The following is a 19,765-nucleotide window of genomic DNA, read 5'->3' as shown; positions in this document are numbered from 1 at the left end:
TAAATTAAACACTTACTGCTTTATACTACATATTCATGCTTTACCTTACCTCTGTTGTTCAAATGTAGTCACAAGTTTAACACATGCATATAGACTTGCTGTACTAATAACTGTTCTACCAAATCCTTACAAACACACCTGATTTTCAACATTTTCAGTAAGCAGATTGAGAACAAAAGCTGTAAAGCCAGACTACCAGATTCTCAGAAAGTTAGATGTCTTACTCAGTTGAAATTAAGTGTTTCTGTTCCCTAAAATCAGATTTCAGTGCCACGAGCTAACATGTTTTGCTGTCAAAAACACTTCCAATGTTTCACAAACAATATTTTAAAGAAAAAAGACACGTAAGTACAAGCTCTCCCTTAGTCTTTGATCCCCAGTTTATTAGACCTGTTAGAGCAATTCAAATATTCATTACACTACTGCACTTTTCTACAGACATGCTCTGTACAAAATCTATGGGGAGCCCTCTATTTACTGCTTTTAATACACAGTTACATTGCAGTGTGAGAGAAAAACTTAGAACAGGAAGAAGAACATGAACTTTCTTTTTCTATGAGAACAATGAGAAGATAACTTCCTCTTTCAGTCTGAGACAAACATCCCAAGTGCACTGTGTTCTGCCAATTCACCATGAAAGACAGCAAGACAGCAAGCCGATCCTAAAGGCGTTACATTCTTACAGCTAAAAGCAATGCTTTAGATTTGTTAGGTGACAAAGAAAAATAATTTCTGAGCGCTACAAATTATCTTAGTCATAAGTTTCAGTAAGGGCTTTTCATCCTCTCAGCACAAGAGTTATCAAAGAAAAGACTTTACATTAGGTATGTTATAAAACTCTTGCAAGCTTTTTTGTGGCCACAACCCACCATAACCACTGTGTGAATGCAGTGGTCTAAGTAAGCTATAAATTCCCCTGAACATCTTCAATATCACAGAATATTCAAGAGCTGATTAAAAAGCAGGACCAGAAAATAAAACAAACCTGATGAAAACTAGCTCTTATGCCACATTTTAAGACAAAATCACATTGACGAAATGCTTCATTTTCCATCTCAATGGTATAATCATGATTGCATTAATTTCCCTCTGATATAAATCATTTAATGTCAGGAAGCAGACAACAAAAACCTAGCTTTATTCTCAGACAGATCCTTATCAAAATTACAAATAGCTACAAGTGGAACCCATTCAAATGAGAGGAATTTAAATTTCTGAGAAACATTCCACTTGTCTCAAGATGCTGCCACTTCTGCAGTAAGACTTGAATTCAGCCCAAGAAACAACCAATACAGTAAAACAATGGTTTAAGAATTAACTACTTTCTCAGTGTTTTGTAAGTTCTTATGGAAAATGTAGTTGAGATAAGTCAAAATATGAGAACACACAGAATTTTTAGGTCAGAGGTTTAAAAAACATCTTACCTTAACTCCTTGAATAAGACCATTCATTAAAAATGTGTGATAGGGAAATGTTTCATGTAAGACCTGATGGGGGGGGAAAAAAAACATTATTTTAAAAATGAGACAGGAGAGAGCTGGTTCCAAGTTTAAATTTGATTTGTAAAACAGGATAGCTCTATGAGAACTTGTTACAAAAAAAGGATCATATTCCAAAATAAAAACAAACAAACAAAAAAATACAAAACTAAAAACCCTGGAACAACCAGAATAAAAGTATCTTCTACCTCTTTTCTGCCATCACAAGAAAATGTAAACAAGATCTAATATCTATTTATTGGCATAAATTCCTATGCTGGAAAAGACTGTAATGCGGAGATAGTTGGTTTGGGACACTGCTCAAAAAGAGGATCAATGTAAGTAAAAATCATCTCCAGGCATTACAAATTACAAAATTTTTATGTAGCTACTTCCTTAAAAAGGTTGACTCACACACTGTCAATAGTTAAGAGTGAAAATGAGATTCTGCTACTTTACACTGACAAAGAAAAAACAGTGCTATATTCACAACTGAATACACAGCAGCTATTACATAGCCATACAGATAGAAACAATTCCAATTAGTAAGTAGATGATTATAAATACCAACAGGAGTTCTGAGTGTTTAAATACAGCTACGAATTCATGTAAGGTGCTTTACCAGCAGTCCTAATTCAAGGGCAAGAATGTTAATCTATGCTAAACAGATTTACCATAAATATGCGAGAGAGTTAAGGGGCCTCACAGGTGCTACCATGTTGACTAAAAAAACTTATTGTTTTTGATGTTCAAAACACATTGTTTTGTTCAAAACTTATTGTTTTGAACTTCATGTTTAAAACCCATATGTGCAAAAATTCATGTTCAAAGAAAACTCACATTCATTTACTCCCGATATTTATAGATAAGTGTCACCAATTACAAAAATTACTTATGTGTACACTGAGAAATTGTCACTGAAAAGTATCAGCATCAATTTGATAGGAAAACTTAGATTCTCAAATCATAGGTTTAATCAAAGTGGTGGCTCTCCTACTAATTACTGGTCAGATAATTCTCCTTATTTACATCACTTTTCTCTCCTGTTATCGTCCTTTGATCAGGTATTTAAAACAATTTTTCACCTGTTAGAACAGTGATCTTATGAGCTGAGGGAAAAAAAATCAGAATTCAAATTACAGATCTAAAAGTAGATGTCTTCTAAATTAAAAAAAAAACAGAACAAAACAAACAAAAATAGGAAACTCAGAGTCAAATCTAATTACCTGTGATCTCCTTTCTAGTATTTTTTTCCTGAGAGGCAACAAGTTCAAGTTTTTTTATATTAATTTTTTACTTCTTACACAAGAGAAATGCAAGTGGACAAACTGGTAGAGGGAAATGCTTTACTTAAGTTCTACCAACAGATACATATTTAAAATATATATACATTCACTGAAGAGAGAACATGTCACTAAGTAATTAATATTGCTTATGGTAACTTACTAACACTGGTTACAAGTCCATAAATAAAAATCTCCACAAGCTCTGGGCAGTCTTTGACTACAATATCCTTTGTGCGCTTTATAAACATTTTAAATCTTTTCTTCTCCAAGTATAGTGTCATGTAACAAACAGTACAGCTTTGCTAACAGATGTCAAAATAAGTGAAAAAGCAATTTAAAAAAATTAACTTTAAATAATCTCAGCCATCAAACTGTTTATTTTCATAGTATGCAACATTTTGATTAGACTGAAAGTGGACAATGACCCACAAAAAACTGAGTAACCATGAGCTTCGATCAACAGGCCAGATATTTCCATTTCTGCCCTTCCTACCTGACAAACCTGCTTGAGCACAAGTAGGCAGCTGGCAGTTCAAAGGCTGAACTTTGCTCATAAGATATCTCTACATGACATCTAGTACTACTGCCTCATAAGCAGACCAATGTAAGCTACCACAGATACCCTACAAGACAGGTGCAAAGTATCAAACCAGTCTTGAAATTATATAAACCACACAGCAGCCAGTGTTTACAAAGCTGATTACAAATAAAGACAATCACCCTCAGCTATGGACCTATTCTAATGGGAGTATGCTACTGGGCAACTATTGAAGAACCCACCTAATACACAGTTTTATTAAAATTGGTGGGGGTTTGCAGATCTGTAAGACTTATGATTTGCACATTTATCCTTTTAAATGAGAAGTGACAAACCTGGGCAAGTTGAAATTGAGCACTTTGGTTAATGAAAAAAAAGCAAATAAAAAGAAAATATAAGACAGACCACTCAGTAAGCTTCCCTATATTTTGACACCAGCAAAACAGGACGAGAGGACAGACACTTTGTGAGACAACTGCTTTATGGAAATGTTTTAATTGTATATATGAACTTCTTTTTACTTCATATTACTAAGTTATGTTAAGAAGCTCAGCAATTGTCTTTAGAAAAGTTAGGCAAACTCATTCCAAGAGTTATGTACATTATCTTACTTGGAGTTTGGAGAAGGAAAAAAATTAACTCTTTCAATCACACAAAACTTTGCTTGCCATGTATTCAAAGTGGTCTCAAGCATTAGGCAATGAAAACTTGGACTAATAGACCTGTGATTGCTCACAGGCAGGACCCACTAAAATGAATGAGATCCATGCCTTCAAATGAAATGCTTCATATCCTATTACCAAACACTCCAATTATCTGTTAACCTGTAAAATAACCAGAACATAATAAATACTTATGAAATCCATTTCTTACATGAATGCCTTTGCGCTTTACTTGAAGTTACATGCCGACAAAACAGTCAGCTCATGGAAGTATACATAGTTAATGAAGGTTGCATAGTTTATTCAATTGTTACAATGGGAAGATTAATGAACTATGAAGTTTTGAAAAAGCCAGAATTTCCAGAGATACTTTAATCAATAGACTAATCTGGTGTTAGTCTAAAAGGCAAACAACAGTTAAAGAGTAGTATAGCAGAATTTATTTATTTTTCTTTATCTTCTAGTCTTCCAGCAGTCCAGATCTCAGCTGCTTAGACTTCTGGAATTGAGGTAATGAGATATGCATTAATATAAAGAAAATTAAACCCCCAATCCCTAGAAATTAGCAAATTAACATTTGTCAATGCCAAGCCAACAGCTGATGAATGATACTTACTGTTAGCATTGGAGTTGTCAACAGCCCCCAGGCAAAGAATTCCAGAAATATGACCACCACTGCATGGTATACACTTGGCCGACCAACACCTTGTTGCTGAGAAAGAAAAACAAATGCAGTGGTTGTACACATCCAGTTCATTACATATGCAAATATCTCTTACAAACATGTTTTGAGCATAACCACTTTTCAGCATGACCTACTAACCAAGCCCTTGGGAACAACAATAAGCCAAACAAGGGAGGAGAAATTGTTTTGTATTACAAAACAATTAAAGATCTCTAGGAACTTCAAGTTTGTTCCCTTGAACACCTGCTGATTGAAAAGACTTATTGGCCTTATTCCTGACAATTGTCCTGTACTGTTCTCACCTCCAACATGCCTTTAGGCTTTCTCCCACTCAAGCATTATTCACAACCCTTCCACAACAAGATGACAAAGGTACACCTCTCCCTGCTTCCACCACAAGTGACAAGACACATCCACTTCATTAAGATCACAGCACTGCTTCAATAAAACCATGATAATGTACATAATCAGAAGAGCAACAATTTTTATATTTGAAAATGCCTAAGTATGAGAAAATAAGGAGCTGCTTATGTCATCTGTACAACTGTTTTCTATTGATTGCTGACCAACTGATTCTATGCTTGTGTCTGCAAATACAGACTGCAGACTGAGGAACTATTCTACTGGTCAACAAGTAATTCCAGAAAGAATTAGCAAACTATCAAAGTACTCATGATTCTGTGAAACTGCTGGCATTCAAGATCAAAGTACTCATGATTCTGTGAAACTGCTGCCATTCAGGATCAAAGGATTTGATCCCAGATGAGATTAATGAAATCTTTTTACTTAGATTAAATGGACAGAACCCTTGGGAAAGGCGTATTTAACCAGAACTCTTGCTTGCTTGCTTTCTTCCTGAAAGAAATTTAAGCAGAGGTGCTGAACAATCTACTGGGTTTCACTGCAGCAACAGCAATTGTTGACAAGAGGAGACTGACAGATGTTATTTAGCTAGACTTCTGTAAAGCCTTCAACACAGCTCCATCTGACACCCTTACCTCCAAACAGGAGACACATGGATTTGAAGTGTGAGCTATTTGGTGGATAAGGAACTGGCTGGATGGATGCCGCCAGAGAGTTGTGGCTCTGTGTTCAGGTGGAGGCTGGTGATGAGTGGTATCCCTCAGGGCTCTATTCTGGGACCGGTGAAGACCAGTGGTCTTCAATATCTTCACTCATGACACAGACAGTGAGATAGAGTGCAGCTTCAGCAAGACTGCAGATGACACACAGCAGTGCAGTACAGCTGACACAACGGAACAACAAGCTGCCATCCACAGAGAGTGGGACGAACTTGAGAACTGGGCCCACAAGAATCTCATGAAGCATAACAGGTCTGAGTGCAAGGTGCTGCACCTGGGTCAGGGCAATCCCAGACAGGAACACAGACTGGGAGAAAAATTAGCAGCATTGAGGAGGATTTGGGGGTTCTTGTGGATGAAAAGGTGGACATAAGCCAGCAATGTGCAATCACAGCCTAGAAGGCCAATCACATCCTGGGCCACATTAAAATAGGAGTAGCCAGCAAGTGAAGGGAGAGGATTTTTGACCCTCTACTCTGCCCTCATGAGACCCCACCTGTAACACTGTGTCCAGCTCTGGAGCCATCAATACAGGAAGGACATGGATCTATTAGAGTGGGGCCAGAGGAGGCCACAAAGTTATCAGAAGGCTGGAGTATCCCTCCTATGAAGATATGCTGGGAGTGCTGGGGTTGCTCAGCCTCCAATAAGAGAAGAGAAGGCTCCAGGGAGACCTCTGTGGCCTCTCACTGCTTGAAGGGGTCTTTTGAAAAAGACTGACTTTTAAAAAGAGAAACAGTGACTTTTTGCTTGGGGAGAATGAGATAGGAGAAGGGGGATGGTTTTAAACAAAAAAGGAGAGATTTAGATTAGGTATGAAGAAGAAATTCTTCACTCAACAGTGAGGCACTGCATCAAGTTGTGGATATTTCATACTTGTAAGTGTTAAGGCTAGCTGGATAGGGCCCTGAGCAACTTCTCTAGTGGATGGAATCTTCTCCACTAGTGGAGGGGTTGGAATTAGATGATCTTTGAGGTTCCTTCCAATCAAAAGCATTTTGTGATATTTTAATTTCTGACTACCCCTTGGCATAGTAACTGTTTTACATAGTTTATGTGTTCCAAAATTACTCTTTGCCTTTCTCCTAGCAACTGTTCTGGAGAAGACTGTTTTTCAGTGTTTCCAGCCAATCCAAGGCCATTTCACTCCAACAGAAGAGTGAAATTTCATAACGCAGAATTCAATTAAAGGGACATTACCCAGTGATGAATATCAACCTGACTCATTTCAGCAAGTGGACACCAGGGCGAGCATGAAACTCAGAATCTCCCACTGAACACAAAAAAAAGTCAAGACAAGCTACAATGAAGGTAGAGTACGGACACCTTTGGTGTTTCTCTCCCGCTCAAGAACTTTTGCCCTAACTGGCAGAAATCACAGGTTTTGAAAATGCTTGCATTACAAGATTCATTTAACCTGTCTCTAGTAAAAACCATGAAGAAATTCCTATTGTTTAAACAGTAAATGTACAGATCTGTAAGAATTTTTAGATCCATCAGTTTATCAAGAGCTGCAGCAGCAGTGTATTCTAGTTAGTAAGATTCAATTTATTTTCCACATTGCAGTTTGCTTCCAAGCATGACGACTTGAAGAAAACAGTTTTCCTTCTCCTGGGAAACAGCATCATAAGTCAAAGATTATCTCTGGAAGGCTAATAACTTTGAAGAATTATTAACATTCAATTTTTAATTTCTAAATAGCCAAGATTCCAAAGGCTGGGAGGGTAAAAAAAAATCCTCCTCATATAAGAAGTCTGTAGTACTTCTATATAAGGTAATAGGATAACAATTTTATGAACTTTTTTTTTTGCCAAGATGTCTGTCAATGAGACTAGCACTTAACACTCATTACACTGAAGTCTGAAGACTCCTTCCACAGCAGTTTCCTCTGAAAAAAGCAAATTTAACAGTAGAGTAGGTAAGGGACTCCCCAGATATTCCCCCACCTCTACTTTACTTCCCTGCTGCATCATAAATATCTGCATTTAGCAAACATTTCTAATGCCATAGAAAATTAAGTTTTGGAGTGTTTGGGAGTTTTTTAACAGTGTTTTTATTACTCACAAATTTGATCTGAGACTTACATTGGTTTAGATAATGTACACACACACTCAATGACAAGCATGGAGACTAAAACAGTCTGCAAATGACTTCTGGCAGTATCACACAGCTTACAGTTAGCTGCACTGACCTACTAAAAAAAAACAGAAAACACCACAGCCTACTGGATTCAAGCCATGACCTGGAAAACTAAAATTCAGATCTTGAAAGGAACATGTACCTGCTAAAAATAAGACAAGCATTCTATGCCAAATATACCACCGCTGGGGCGCTCGGGGGACGGCAGGCACTCCAAATCCCGGGGAGAAACCCCCGAGCATACACGAAATGACCCATGAACCACAATGAGTTTGAACACAGGCAGCCGAACTGCAGCCGCAGTCAGCTGGCGAGCCATGCCCCCTCCATGGAAGGACAGGCTGTTCGCAGGGTCTGATGCGCGGGATGGAGCTCCAGTAGCCGTCGGGACAGCTGGGGTGGGTGGTGCGGGCGGCACGGGTGCCAGTTCTTGAGACGGTCCCGCGGGCTCAGCACCGTTCTCGGCGTGCTCTTGCACTGCCGTTGTGTTGGCTGGAGGCAGCGGGACAGGCGCGGGCGGCGGGGACGCATCCCCCGCCAGGCTGGGCGCAGCAGCCGAGTCTCCTCCGGGGTCTGGACACTGCAGCGCGGCCGCAGCCATCAAAGCCGGCGGAGCCGCGGGGTCCGGTGCCTTCCACGGGGCTGGCCGAGGCTGGATCGGGTCCGTGCCCTCCCGGAGTGGGGGGAGCGGAGAATGCCGCGGCGAAGCGGGCAGAGGGGCGCGACCGCACCACCGAGCCCCGCAGCTTCCCTCTTCTTCAAAGCACGGAAGAGAAGTTGGGACCCCGTACACATTACGGAGGGTTTAACACCCTGGTCCTCTGTCCACACAGAAACAGATTTCATGAAATCCCAAAGATCTAAATCAAAGGAGTACACTACATTTGTAAAGAAGCTATGAAGTTTTGCCCATCTGAAAAACGCATCACACAGTTCCTTCCATATTATTATGACAATTCCGTCCTCGTGTCCCCATCTGTGCCAGAGCTTAATTACTTTCTCCTCTGACGCAGTAAACGGAACCTGAAATTGAGGACTCTCCACGTGTTGAGACACGAGGCTTCACTCCATTTCAGAAGGCTTATTTATTATGTTAAAGGTTATATTAAAATGCTACATTAAGACTATACTAAAAGAACAGAGAGCAGAAGGCTACAACAAGAACAGAACAACAAAAATCCTGTGACTCCTCACAGCCTTGGCACAGGTGGCTGTGATTGGTCATCAATGGAAAACAATCCACATGGACCAATCACAGATGCACCTGTTGCATTCCACAGCAGCAGATAGTAATTGTTTACATTTCTCTCCTGAGGCTCCTCAGCTTCTCAGGAGAGGAAAAATCCCAGCAAAGGATTTTCATAATATCATGGCTACAATACCAGCACTACCAATATATGATCCACATTGAAAGTAGTTGATTATTTTCTTTCAGTTTTCTTTACAATGTCCTAAATCTGTAGATTAATTAAAAATCTTGTGCTAAGGACTGCATTGGAAAACTAAGATCATGAAACAATGAAAGTTTATTGACATTATCAAATGGACTGATGAAGACAGTTATTTCTGAATGTTCATCTTTACCATAGCTCCTAAAATCTCTATCACAGAAGCTTCTGATTTTTGATCAAGCATCAACTTATTTTTTAAGAAAGCAAAATAGTTTATGACTGATCACGTACACAGCCTGGTCCACATATTAAAAGAAATCAACGAAAACTCTTTACTCAGTTCAAAATCAAAGAGTTTTCTAAAAACACTTCACACTTTCCTTTTGCATAAAGCTGTATCAGAACTATTGGGCAAGTTTCATTTCTGCACTGAGAAAACACTCTACAACATAACTCCATGCAATTTACACAAAGAATTTTGAGTATGCAAAAAATGGTTATACACCTTGAAACACAAGGACCTTTAGGCTTCTTGAATAAACAATATTGGAACGACCTACTAAATTCCTTACTATTAAAAATATTTTTAAAGGATTTCAGAAATAGTGCAGATATGGTCAACACAGAAGATGCTTGCCTCATTCACTGCTCTCAAAATTGAAAGTGCTTTAAGTAAGTGCCTTCAGGAAAGTCTTAAAATTGTTAAGGGCTTATTTTTCTACTCACATGGATCATCTTAATGTGACAGAACTGTATGTGGGCTGCAAAACTACGTATGAACACTGTAACAGCCTTCAAACACAGCTGTTTGTCAAGGTTTTACATTTGCACAATCATTAATGAGCAAAACATTTCTTAATTTCAAATGCTTAACAATATTAAGTTTTAGGCTATCATTGTAAAATCTGAAGTCCTAAAAATTCTAACAAAACATCTGTTATTTCTCCAGTTTTACATTTTAGTCCTTCAATGCCTCTTTTCACGGCCCAATTCTAAAAAAAAAAAAAAAAAACCGTTTTTTTTCTTCTGTCTTTCTTGGAGTCAGAGTAAATCTGAAAGTTAATTTGAAGGAAACTGGGATAACTACTGGGAGACAGTACAATCTTTTTTCTAAGTGAAACAGCTGTTGAACATTAAAAAATCCATGAAAGAATGTCAAAATTATAAATCCAGCTGGTAATAATTGCTCATAGAAAAGGAGGAGGGAAATGCATTCTAGTATTAGTAACAATACTTTATCTAAGACATTCTGAAGAACAGCTAATGCAGTTCACCCCAAAATACTCTGCAGCAAAATGCAAGCTTATAGCCAGTCCCAGATCTGCAGAGCAAACCAAGAACAGGCAGTATTTATTATTCATACAGTTTTTAGATAACTACTTATCTGTTAATTCAAATCCATAATGTAATAATTGAAATTGTTTGAATGCCTGCAAAAGCACCTTAAAATCAATTTCAAGAATGCCTGTTTATTCCTCTGAAGAAATATGCTTTTTTGAGAACGAAATCACTTCTCACTGTTCAAATCCTGAAGTCCTCCAGAGCACCTTTTCAAATTTTTTTCTATTTTGATGAAGGCCACACAGTCCTGCTAGGCGAATTAAGCGAAAGATTCAACTGGATAAATACAGTAGACTTTCTTCCCTCCCATAAGGGCGAAGCAGCAGAGCTGCACATGAAGGGCTTGTTTCAATATACACCTGGAAAAGCCCTGGGCAACCTGCTCAGGCCTCACAGTGATCGTGTCCTGAAGAGGAAGGTATCTCCCTAAAGTGCCTTTCCAGTCACATAATCCTATTATCTTTCAGGCAGATAACAAACTCAAACTGAACTTCTGAATTGACAACCATGGGAACTTGCTTTTGTCCCCCTACATCATCCTCTGGGAAATTCCTTCCCACCAGGCATTAAGGTCCCTCAGGAGAGTCTGCTAGTTGCTTGTTCTGCTTGCTGTACAGACATACATTTGCAAAGAGCACTCACTGTCCTACAATATGTAAAACAACATTCAAATTAATTAGTATGAGTTTAATTAATTTTTTCTAAATACCTACAGAAACATTTTCCACTACAAAAATTAACTGATTCAAATAGTCATTTTTATACTACCACCTGCGCTGCAGTCCCCTATGTCTACTCTGATATTTTCAAGAAAAAAAAGAACTGAACTAACAGAACCAGTAAAACATTCCAAGAAACATGCTTTCATGTATCAATCATTCAAATCTTGAAGTTCATGACAAATTATAAAATTCATTCCCTTTACACACTTACCTTCATTACTATTTTGTTAGTTTCCTCCAAAATACAAACTCCTCAAAATACAACCATTTCAATGCAAATTTCTCTTGGTATGTCTCACTACAAGACTATTTAATCATTTTAGCTTATTCTTGCACAAGTATTATGCCACCAATCCATCTCACTTCATGATGGAGTCTCTTTCTTCCACACATATTACCCAGGTAGTTTTCTGGGGATACTGCATGTTTGTCCCTTTCTAGTGACTATTTTCTTTAATTTTCAAACAGAAGCATTTTGGATCTACCTTAATTCCAACTCACCACAAATGCTCTACTTGTTGGAACTTTCAAAAATTCAGTGCAAAAATACACAGAACACAAATGAAAGTGCTTTCCAATCCAGTACAGCATTTTAGGTATGCCTTGTGAGCTGCAACATAAATCGTAACTGATTCAGATTATACACTGTCCGAACTTGTATTTCAGTTGCAAAACAAATACCTTAAGCAGATCTGTATCTGGACGGGAAGATCATGACAGACTTTCTCAACAGAAAGCTAGGCTAAATCATACTGCACAGGTCTAGAGTATCAGAACAACTCATTCAAAATGGAAAAGCCTGTGAAGATTTTGCAAAGAGAAATTGTACCTTATAAAGTTCCTGGAGTTCTCAAAAGCACATGTATAGATAAGGCAGATCATATCAATAAGCCTTCTGAAAATTCAATAAACACACTCAGAGAAGCTCACTAAAGGCTCTAAAAGCAAGCAAACTTTTCACAGGAATTGAAAACACGCAAACACACACACCCATACATAGGGCAAAAAAACCAAACAAACAAAAAAAACCCTAAACCACAAAAAACCCCAAAACATACACAAAAAAAACCCAGGACAATTGAAAAAAAATAATAAACCAACTGCAATCTGTTCATACAGCACAGCAACATTACCGAATGACTCCTACTGCTCTTAATGCCTGTGTTGTTCAACACATTCAGAAGTGAGCTGTAAAGAAGGATGAAAGTGAAGTGACGAAGTTCATTGATGACAAAAAGTAATTCACTTTGGAAGAGTTATAGGGCAATGGTAAAGAACAACAAAATTTTGTGAAACACATAGAACAAATTAAATGGCAGATTGAAATTAATGTATATTAATTTAAGCAATGCAAACAAGAAGAAACAATTTTAATTCCACATATAGGATGATTACAACATTGTGATCCTGGAAAAAAAGAGTTCAATGAAAGAAATGAGTCTAGCATTCAGCAGCGACTTACTAACACATGTTCAAAAGAACTTACCCTGTTAGGAGAAAATTATCGCTATATTACTGCATTAACATGTGATGTGCCTGCCTAGCTAATCCTCTTCTTCTGATGTTCTGACCATTTTTATTAGCTCTGCATAAAGATCCTCCCCTTATCCCATGACTGTTTCATTCATAAGCTTTAAGCAATATTCATTGTGGAATAATCTATTTTACAGAATCACAAGAGGCCCACAGAAAGAAAAAGAACACTAACAAAGATACAGAGGAATGCTGAAGCAGCTTCCTCTAAACTGCAATAAAAATATTTGCGAAAGCATTGAACTGGGAGTGACATGACATGAAGGGTGTTAAAACAATTTGCCACTACCTCCTAATACTAAAATAAAATAAAATAAGTGGCACTTTACACAATCTGTTCTTGAGGTCTAAAATGTCTTGCCATACTGTATTTCCTGGTGGGAAGACATTCCTGTTTTAGTTTAGACTGGACAAGTTTAGAAGCAGGAATCTTCTAAGGCACGTAAAGCATGAAAACCATTTCTGGTTCAGTCTTCATGGCTGAAGCTGCTGAGGTAGGAAGACCACCCAAGAAAACAACTGCCATACATCCTGCCACATTCTGAAAGCTCCACTACAGACAGTACCTCATTGCTTAATTAAAATACTTCATACAGCATATTACACTACAGCAAGTTGGAAGCCAAATTATCTGTTTAGATTTTCTTCATAAAACTTAGAAATATGTACAACACTGAGAAATTCCTCTAAAAAGCCATGGCTGCTTAGTTGATATGCATGCTTCTTCATAGTGCAGATAGTTACTCAAATGACTTGCCCAGCAGGCTAGGTTTGGCTCTTCATAACTAATTATCTAACTGATGTTGTGGTGTGATGTCATGATTTGCCTCAGTTTCCCCTGGGTTCTTCCTGAAATCTCCTTCCCCAGGTGGGTTGTCAATCATCCTTCCTTTCCCCACCCTTGACCCTGGCTGGGCACTGTCTATCAACCCAGAAATTCCAAGGAGAGCGTCGAGCAATTGGCAGGTTCAAAGGATGCTCTCCACCCCCTGGGGGGCCATCGGCCCACCCAGGTGTCCCTCTCACCTGAGACACCCTCCCACTGTACCTGGTTGGTGTTCCCCGGGTCCCCTCCCCTGCCACTCTGCCCAGGTAAAAGGGCAAGCAGACCACGCGGTTGTGGTTCCGGTAGAGAGTTCTGGTAGAGAGTTATTGCAAGATTCAGAGACTGTACCATCAAAATAAAACTCTGGATTAAAAACTCTCCATAGGGACCCACCCACTCCTTTCTTCACCTCGCCTTAAAGGAACCTCCATTTGGTACACTCCAATAAGCTACAACTTGAAAATTTAAGTTTTTACTGATTTAGTCTACAGTGCTTCTCTTGGAATGCAACATCATCCACACTGATAGAACCCAAACCATCAGTAACAGTAGACTTGTAACAGCAGAAGTGCCCTCTCAGCAAAAATATAAACCAGAGTGATTTGTTTTTAAATAGAACAGCTAAACATTCCTGGTAACAGTTCAGACTTAATGTCAATCTAACAGGATGGAAAGATTCAGAATTACATTGGCAGTCTTGAGAATGTAATATTGTTCATCTCTAATTATTCAGATTTAACAGTAAAAATAAGCTGTGTGGGAGAAAACAGTGCTCCACAAAGGACTTAACACCCAACAAATTAACTATGTTTTTACCACCAGCAATACAATTTAAGTTCTACAAGCAAGAAATTTAAGAAACCAGCTTACTGAATTCAGACCTGTTTCAGTAAGGTCTCATAACATTAAATCATGCTGCCTTAGTTTTACTGTGCTGTATTTTCTATGGAGTATAAAAAAGAAAAATGGTAACACTAAAGGCAAGAACATGTAATTCTTTGGGTACATACAGTTGTGCTTCACTGTGTAAACCAATACTAAATTTAAATAATAAAGGCTGGAAAAATTCCAAGATGTACAGTTCAGAATGTTTATATTATCTTTCCAAAATATATAAAGGTCTCAGGCTTCATAAAAGCTGAGGCATTTTGCAGTGTCCAAGAATGTGAAATTAATGTCTGATTAATTCTCAAAGACGTACATATGTGCGACTTTTTTTCATACTCTATTTAGGACTTCTCCCACAACAGCACTTCATTTAAACAGTGTGACACTATTTTGCTGAAAAGTTTCCTTAGTGTGACATTTTACCGACAACAAGCTGCCCAGAATGAAATGCATAGCACAAATATTCTGAATGCCATGCTAAGCTTTACACTACTACTAGCATTCATAATTCAGATGTAACAAGATTGCACAAGAACTAACAAAATGTCCCATGGCATCATTTACTTAAATTTCTGAGGCTCACTGAAGTCATGGTAATACAGCCAACAAAAATTATTTAATTCCATTGGAATTTAGTTAAACATAATATTGCTGTTATTAATTTCAAGGTAGTAACTCAATTCATAAGAAGTCATTTGTTCAGCATTTTTATTTCAGCTCTTCAATTCAGTGAAGCCAACGCATTCAGCAAGCTGAAGTTAGTTACAGCTACATCAAAAAACAGAAGCTTCTTACACCCAAGCTGGAGGGGTAAAAGCAGAAAGCCTTGCACAACCTGACAGACTTGGTCATACTCTTCCACTTTGTCTTAATTTTTCATTTTTAATTTTACTCTTTCTTCAGATCAGTAAGACATTTTTCAGAGACCAAAGAAGCAGCTCACAAAAATTTCACTTCTGCATTTATTTCTTCAGCAGCAGTCCACGCAGCAAGCTTCCTCTTCCAAATGCCCACTGAAATCAAACAGATCACTGCAACCACATCTAAAGCCATGATCCATCCCCTCATATTTTACTGTGAATAAGCTTTTTCAATAAAGTCTAGGCAGAGAGAGCTGTAGCAATATGACAACCATGTGAGAATCACAGGGATGTGCAGGAACTGCAATTACAGAACAGACTGTTCAGCCAGGAACAGATGCAGACCCTAAAGTGATGTAACTGCACTACTGAGATAAGGCTAGAGACCCATGAGGTCTGTCTTGTATGAGATGCTTTAGAGGATCCAAAGTCCTCCAAGGGCACAACTAAGAGGGAAGGGACAAAAAATACACTCAGAAAACCAAACCTCAGATCATTTTACAAAATTAAGAATTTATGTCATTTTGAAGCTAAGTTTTCAAACTTACAGATGAGCATATATTAAGTACTCAAAAGCACTTTTTAACACTTGATCCAATTTTATCAGATATTCCATCCACTAATAAAAAAATGGGTTGGTGCCTTTGTCAGTTATGGATTTAATTTCCATCTGAGTTTACAAAATTAGAGAAAGAAATCAGTTCTTTGATTTCTTTTTAAATTTCCCTACCTGTACCTTCCATTTCCTAGACTCTGTTCATACACCAAAAATTTCAACTATTTTTCTTTTATATAGTTAGGAGATCAATCCTCTCTTTCTTTCACACATCTTCGGAGCTGATAAAACTGAAACCTTCTCTTTCACTAACTTTTCAAAAGTCTTTCAGAGATATTTGTGTAGTCTGACTTCAGACTGGGTTACTGCATGCCATATACTCTAGACTCTTTAATGGGAGATACTGCACACAAACCCAAACAGCAATTCTATCATACAGCAGATACCAGCTGCACTTCTTGAAGAGTCCACCCTGATTTTTGAAGAGCATAACCATTTCTAAAAGACAACTGAAAGACTCAAATACAGAAGTCATACACTATAAGAAGTGTGAAGCAGTCATTTTGGAATTAACTTACATAAAAGAAATTATTATACTAATGAATTCCACAGAACAACATTTTTCTACATCTCCTCTGCAATAATCATCTACTAAAAGTACCTTAAGATCTTCATCAAATACAAGTAAGGTAGAAAGAATGTATGTGCATCAAACAGATGGTTTCAAGATTTTTTTTTTAATATTCTTCAGCTCTAGTAATGATATCACATTAATGCTACACTGTTAACGTACTAAATATAACAGCTAAAAATACCTCTTCACTTTCACATAAAACAGCCCACTATCTTCTCTCTGATAGCACAGATGCTTATCTGTGGGAGGACAGGTAACACACAAAGGAGATGCTGACTCCCTGACACAAACCTAGCACTGTTTTATAACTTTTGGCATATGCAAAGCTTTCAGCATACCAAACTTTGTGAGCAAACTAATACTAAATTATTCAGGTACACATGAACATAAGTATATCTCAAGAGAAGTTATTAACAGCTTGCAATTCAGACACAAAAAAAATGTATGCGATTTCAATTTGCTGAAAGAGATTCGGCATGGTAAGGCATTGCCCTGTTTTGCACTTGTACCCCTTCAAAAACTGTTAGTGCCAGAATCACCTGTTTTATTACTTTGTGCCTTCCCCTGGGTTTTTCTACTCCATCTTGACCTCTGGGTCAACTCCAACAAGACAGGATGAGTTATATCGCCTCAGCCAGTACCATCCTGCCTGAAACAAGTCACCTGTCATCTACTGCAGAAAGCTCAAGGGATGTGATCTCTGATCTGGCTTTAAGGCACCTTGTGAGCACACTGACGTACTGAAAGAAAGGCTTAACCCTTTTTCTTCAGAAAGCAATTAGTCAGGACTACCACATTCACAAACACAACTTTCATGGATCACTCACTCCCTTCCAGCTCCTTTTTTTGCACAAGATCTCAGTGTGAATACACGAAAAAGAAAGCACAGCCACTTATAAAAACCGCATATGGTAACCCCGTAGGTTAGGTTCAACACGGAGCAACTCCAAGAGCTCCTAAGGAAAACTTAAGTTCTACCTTTCTTCCGGATTCATACCTGCTCACAGGTGCTGTTACTCAGGTTACTTCGCCGGGGACAAACTCGTAAAGAATGTAGCGGGCCTGTCAGGGACGGGCAGAGCAAGGTATGGCAGGGCCGATCCGAAGAACCCGCCGCACCTCAACTTCCATAAGGCATCCAGGGGCAGGATGCTCCAGAAAACATCTCGGCGGGCAGCTGAGGGCGAGCTACCTCGCACGGCCGGGCCGGGCGCTGATACCCGGCCTCACGCCCGGCCCAGCCCGCAACGCACGGCCGCCCACAGGGCCGGCAGAATCCGCACGCAGCAGCCGCCGCCACCCCGGCGGAGCCCCCGCTCCCACCGTGCACTCACCGCGCCACAGCCGCCCGCCGTCAGGCCGACCCTCTTTCCCAGCATGATGCAGCCGCCCCACCTGGCGTCGCCGCCGCCCGACGACGACGACGACGACGACGGCGGCTCCTTCTCCTCCTTTGCCTCCCGGTCCCGGGGTGGCTCCGGCTCGGGCTCCGGCTCGGGCTCGGGCTCGGGCTCGGGCTCGGGGCTCATGTCGCTCCCACCATGGCCCCTCCCGGAGCGGCCGGGCCGGGCCGGCGGCGGCTGCAGCGGCCGCCTCCGCCGGGCTCACGTGACCGCCCCGCCCTCCTCGCGCTGAACCGCCCCCCGCTCCTGAGGCGGGTTTGAACGGAGGCGCGCGCGGCAGCCGGCTTCCCTCCGGGAATCGGGGACACTGAGGCTGGAAGGCGTTCCTGAGGTCATCGAGTCCAACCTGCGACCGAGCACACACCCTGTCACCTAGACCATGGCAATGAGTGCCACATCCAGTCTTCCCTTAAAAACCCCTTCAGGATCCGTGACTCCACCAGTTCCCTGGGCAGCCCATTCCAATGTCCCGTCACCCGTTTCTGTGAAGAATTCTTCCTAATGTCAACATAAACTTGTCCCGGCACAGCTTAAGCCTGTGTCGTCTTGACCTGTCACTAGCTGCCTGGGAAAGAGGCCGGCCCCCACCTGGCTACACCCTCCTGTCAGGTGGTTGCAGAGAGTGATCAGGTCAGCCCTGAGCCTCCTTTTCTCCAGGCTGAACACCCCGGCTCCTTCAGCCAGCAACAAGTTACTGTGAACTAAATGGATGCATGAAAATATTTTTCTTTATATAGGGATTAGTAAATCAATATATTTTCTTTACATTTCCTTGCCAGCCCAAGCCAACTCTATGTAGAATTTCATGCTTGCTTTCCACTTTTTTTTTTTTTTAAGTAGCCAAGAAGCTCTTACAAAACTTTTCATTTCTTCAAAAATAGTCACCATGAAATACGGTAATATTTTCAAGATTTTACCATTTTTCTACTGACTTGAAAGGCAAGGGACTTTACCCTGTACAGTTTTCAGTGTTGGCTTTTGTTGTTGGTTTGTTTTGATTTTTGTATTGAGGCTTCTAAGGGATGATAACTTTTTAAATTCAAACAGATTCCTCAGTCAGAAAAGTATGAATTTATAAGCTTAATGTATCAGCAAGAAACCTGTCTACCACGTGAGTTCATGTCAAATGTATTACCTTAATTCATCACTGTATTCTGAAATTTTCACCATTAAAATATTTACATATATCAGTAAAGTATTTAATCCACTTTATATACAAACCACTATCAAATGATCAGCTGTAATAGCTATTGATTTGGGCTAGACAAACCCATTAACTACTTTATGTCTTGTTGCATACAGAATTTAAAGTTAGAACAGTTTTGTTCACATGCTGAGCCACAAGTATAATCCTTATTAGGAGCTGGTTATCCAAAGAAGTGGCAACAAGGCAAAGGAATAAATCCTAAGTTTGTGAAGAGACATCACTAGCACAGTTCCTCCCAGTTCTGTGCTCTATGTTTTTTAGAGTATTCTTAGCAATATTTTTAAGCTATCTGTAAGGGGTCATTAATAACAAAGATATAGAGTTTATTAGAGAATGCTATTCAGTTTAATCAAAACTATGAAGAGTTGTAAAAATACAATAAACTTGAGTGACTGTTGAAATGTCAGCTGAAAGTGTTGGTAAGTGAAGATAGGTCATCCTGGGGAAAATAATTCTAATTAGTCATTGGGTTTGCAGGCTTCTAAGCTAGGTATTTCTACTTTAAAAAGATTCTAGAAACTGCATAGATAGTTT

At 39.4% G+C, this 19,765-nt stretch overlaps 1 protein-coding gene across 1 annotated transcript in view; it reads right to left on the bottom strand.

The window, feature by feature from the left end:
- The window catches only part of MFSD14B (major facilitator superfamily domain containing 14B), a 31,126-nt gene extending 12,917 nt beyond the window's left edge, over positions 1 to 18,209 (bottom strand). The window contains exons 1-3 of the mRNA XM_041398466.1: positions 17,956 to 18,209; positions 4,581 to 4,676; positions 1,425 to 1,487 (exon numbers count right to left, since the gene is read on the bottom strand). Coding sequence (XP_041254400.1) covers positions 1,425 to 1,487; positions 4,581 to 4,676; positions 17,956 to 18,150 — 354 coding nt within the window. The 5' untranslated portion in view covers positions 18,151 to 18,209. The remainder of the gene's footprint in view (positions 1 to 1,424; positions 1,488 to 4,580; positions 4,677 to 17,955) is intronic.
- Between the last annotated feature and the right edge of the window lie 1,556 nt (positions 18,210 to 19,765).

The sequence above is a fragment of the Onychostruthus taczanowskii genome, unplaced genomic scaffold (assembly GCF_017590055.1).
Source record: "Onychostruthus taczanowskii isolate IOZ18803 unplaced genomic scaffold, ASM1759005v1 scaffold149, whole genome shotgun sequence".
Taxonomy (NCBI): Eukaryota; Metazoa; Chordata; class Aves; order Passeriformes; family Passeridae; genus Onychostruthus; species Onychostruthus taczanowskii.
Note: the sequence above shows the minus strand (reverse complement) of the source record. Positions and strands in the feature narration are given on the sequence as shown.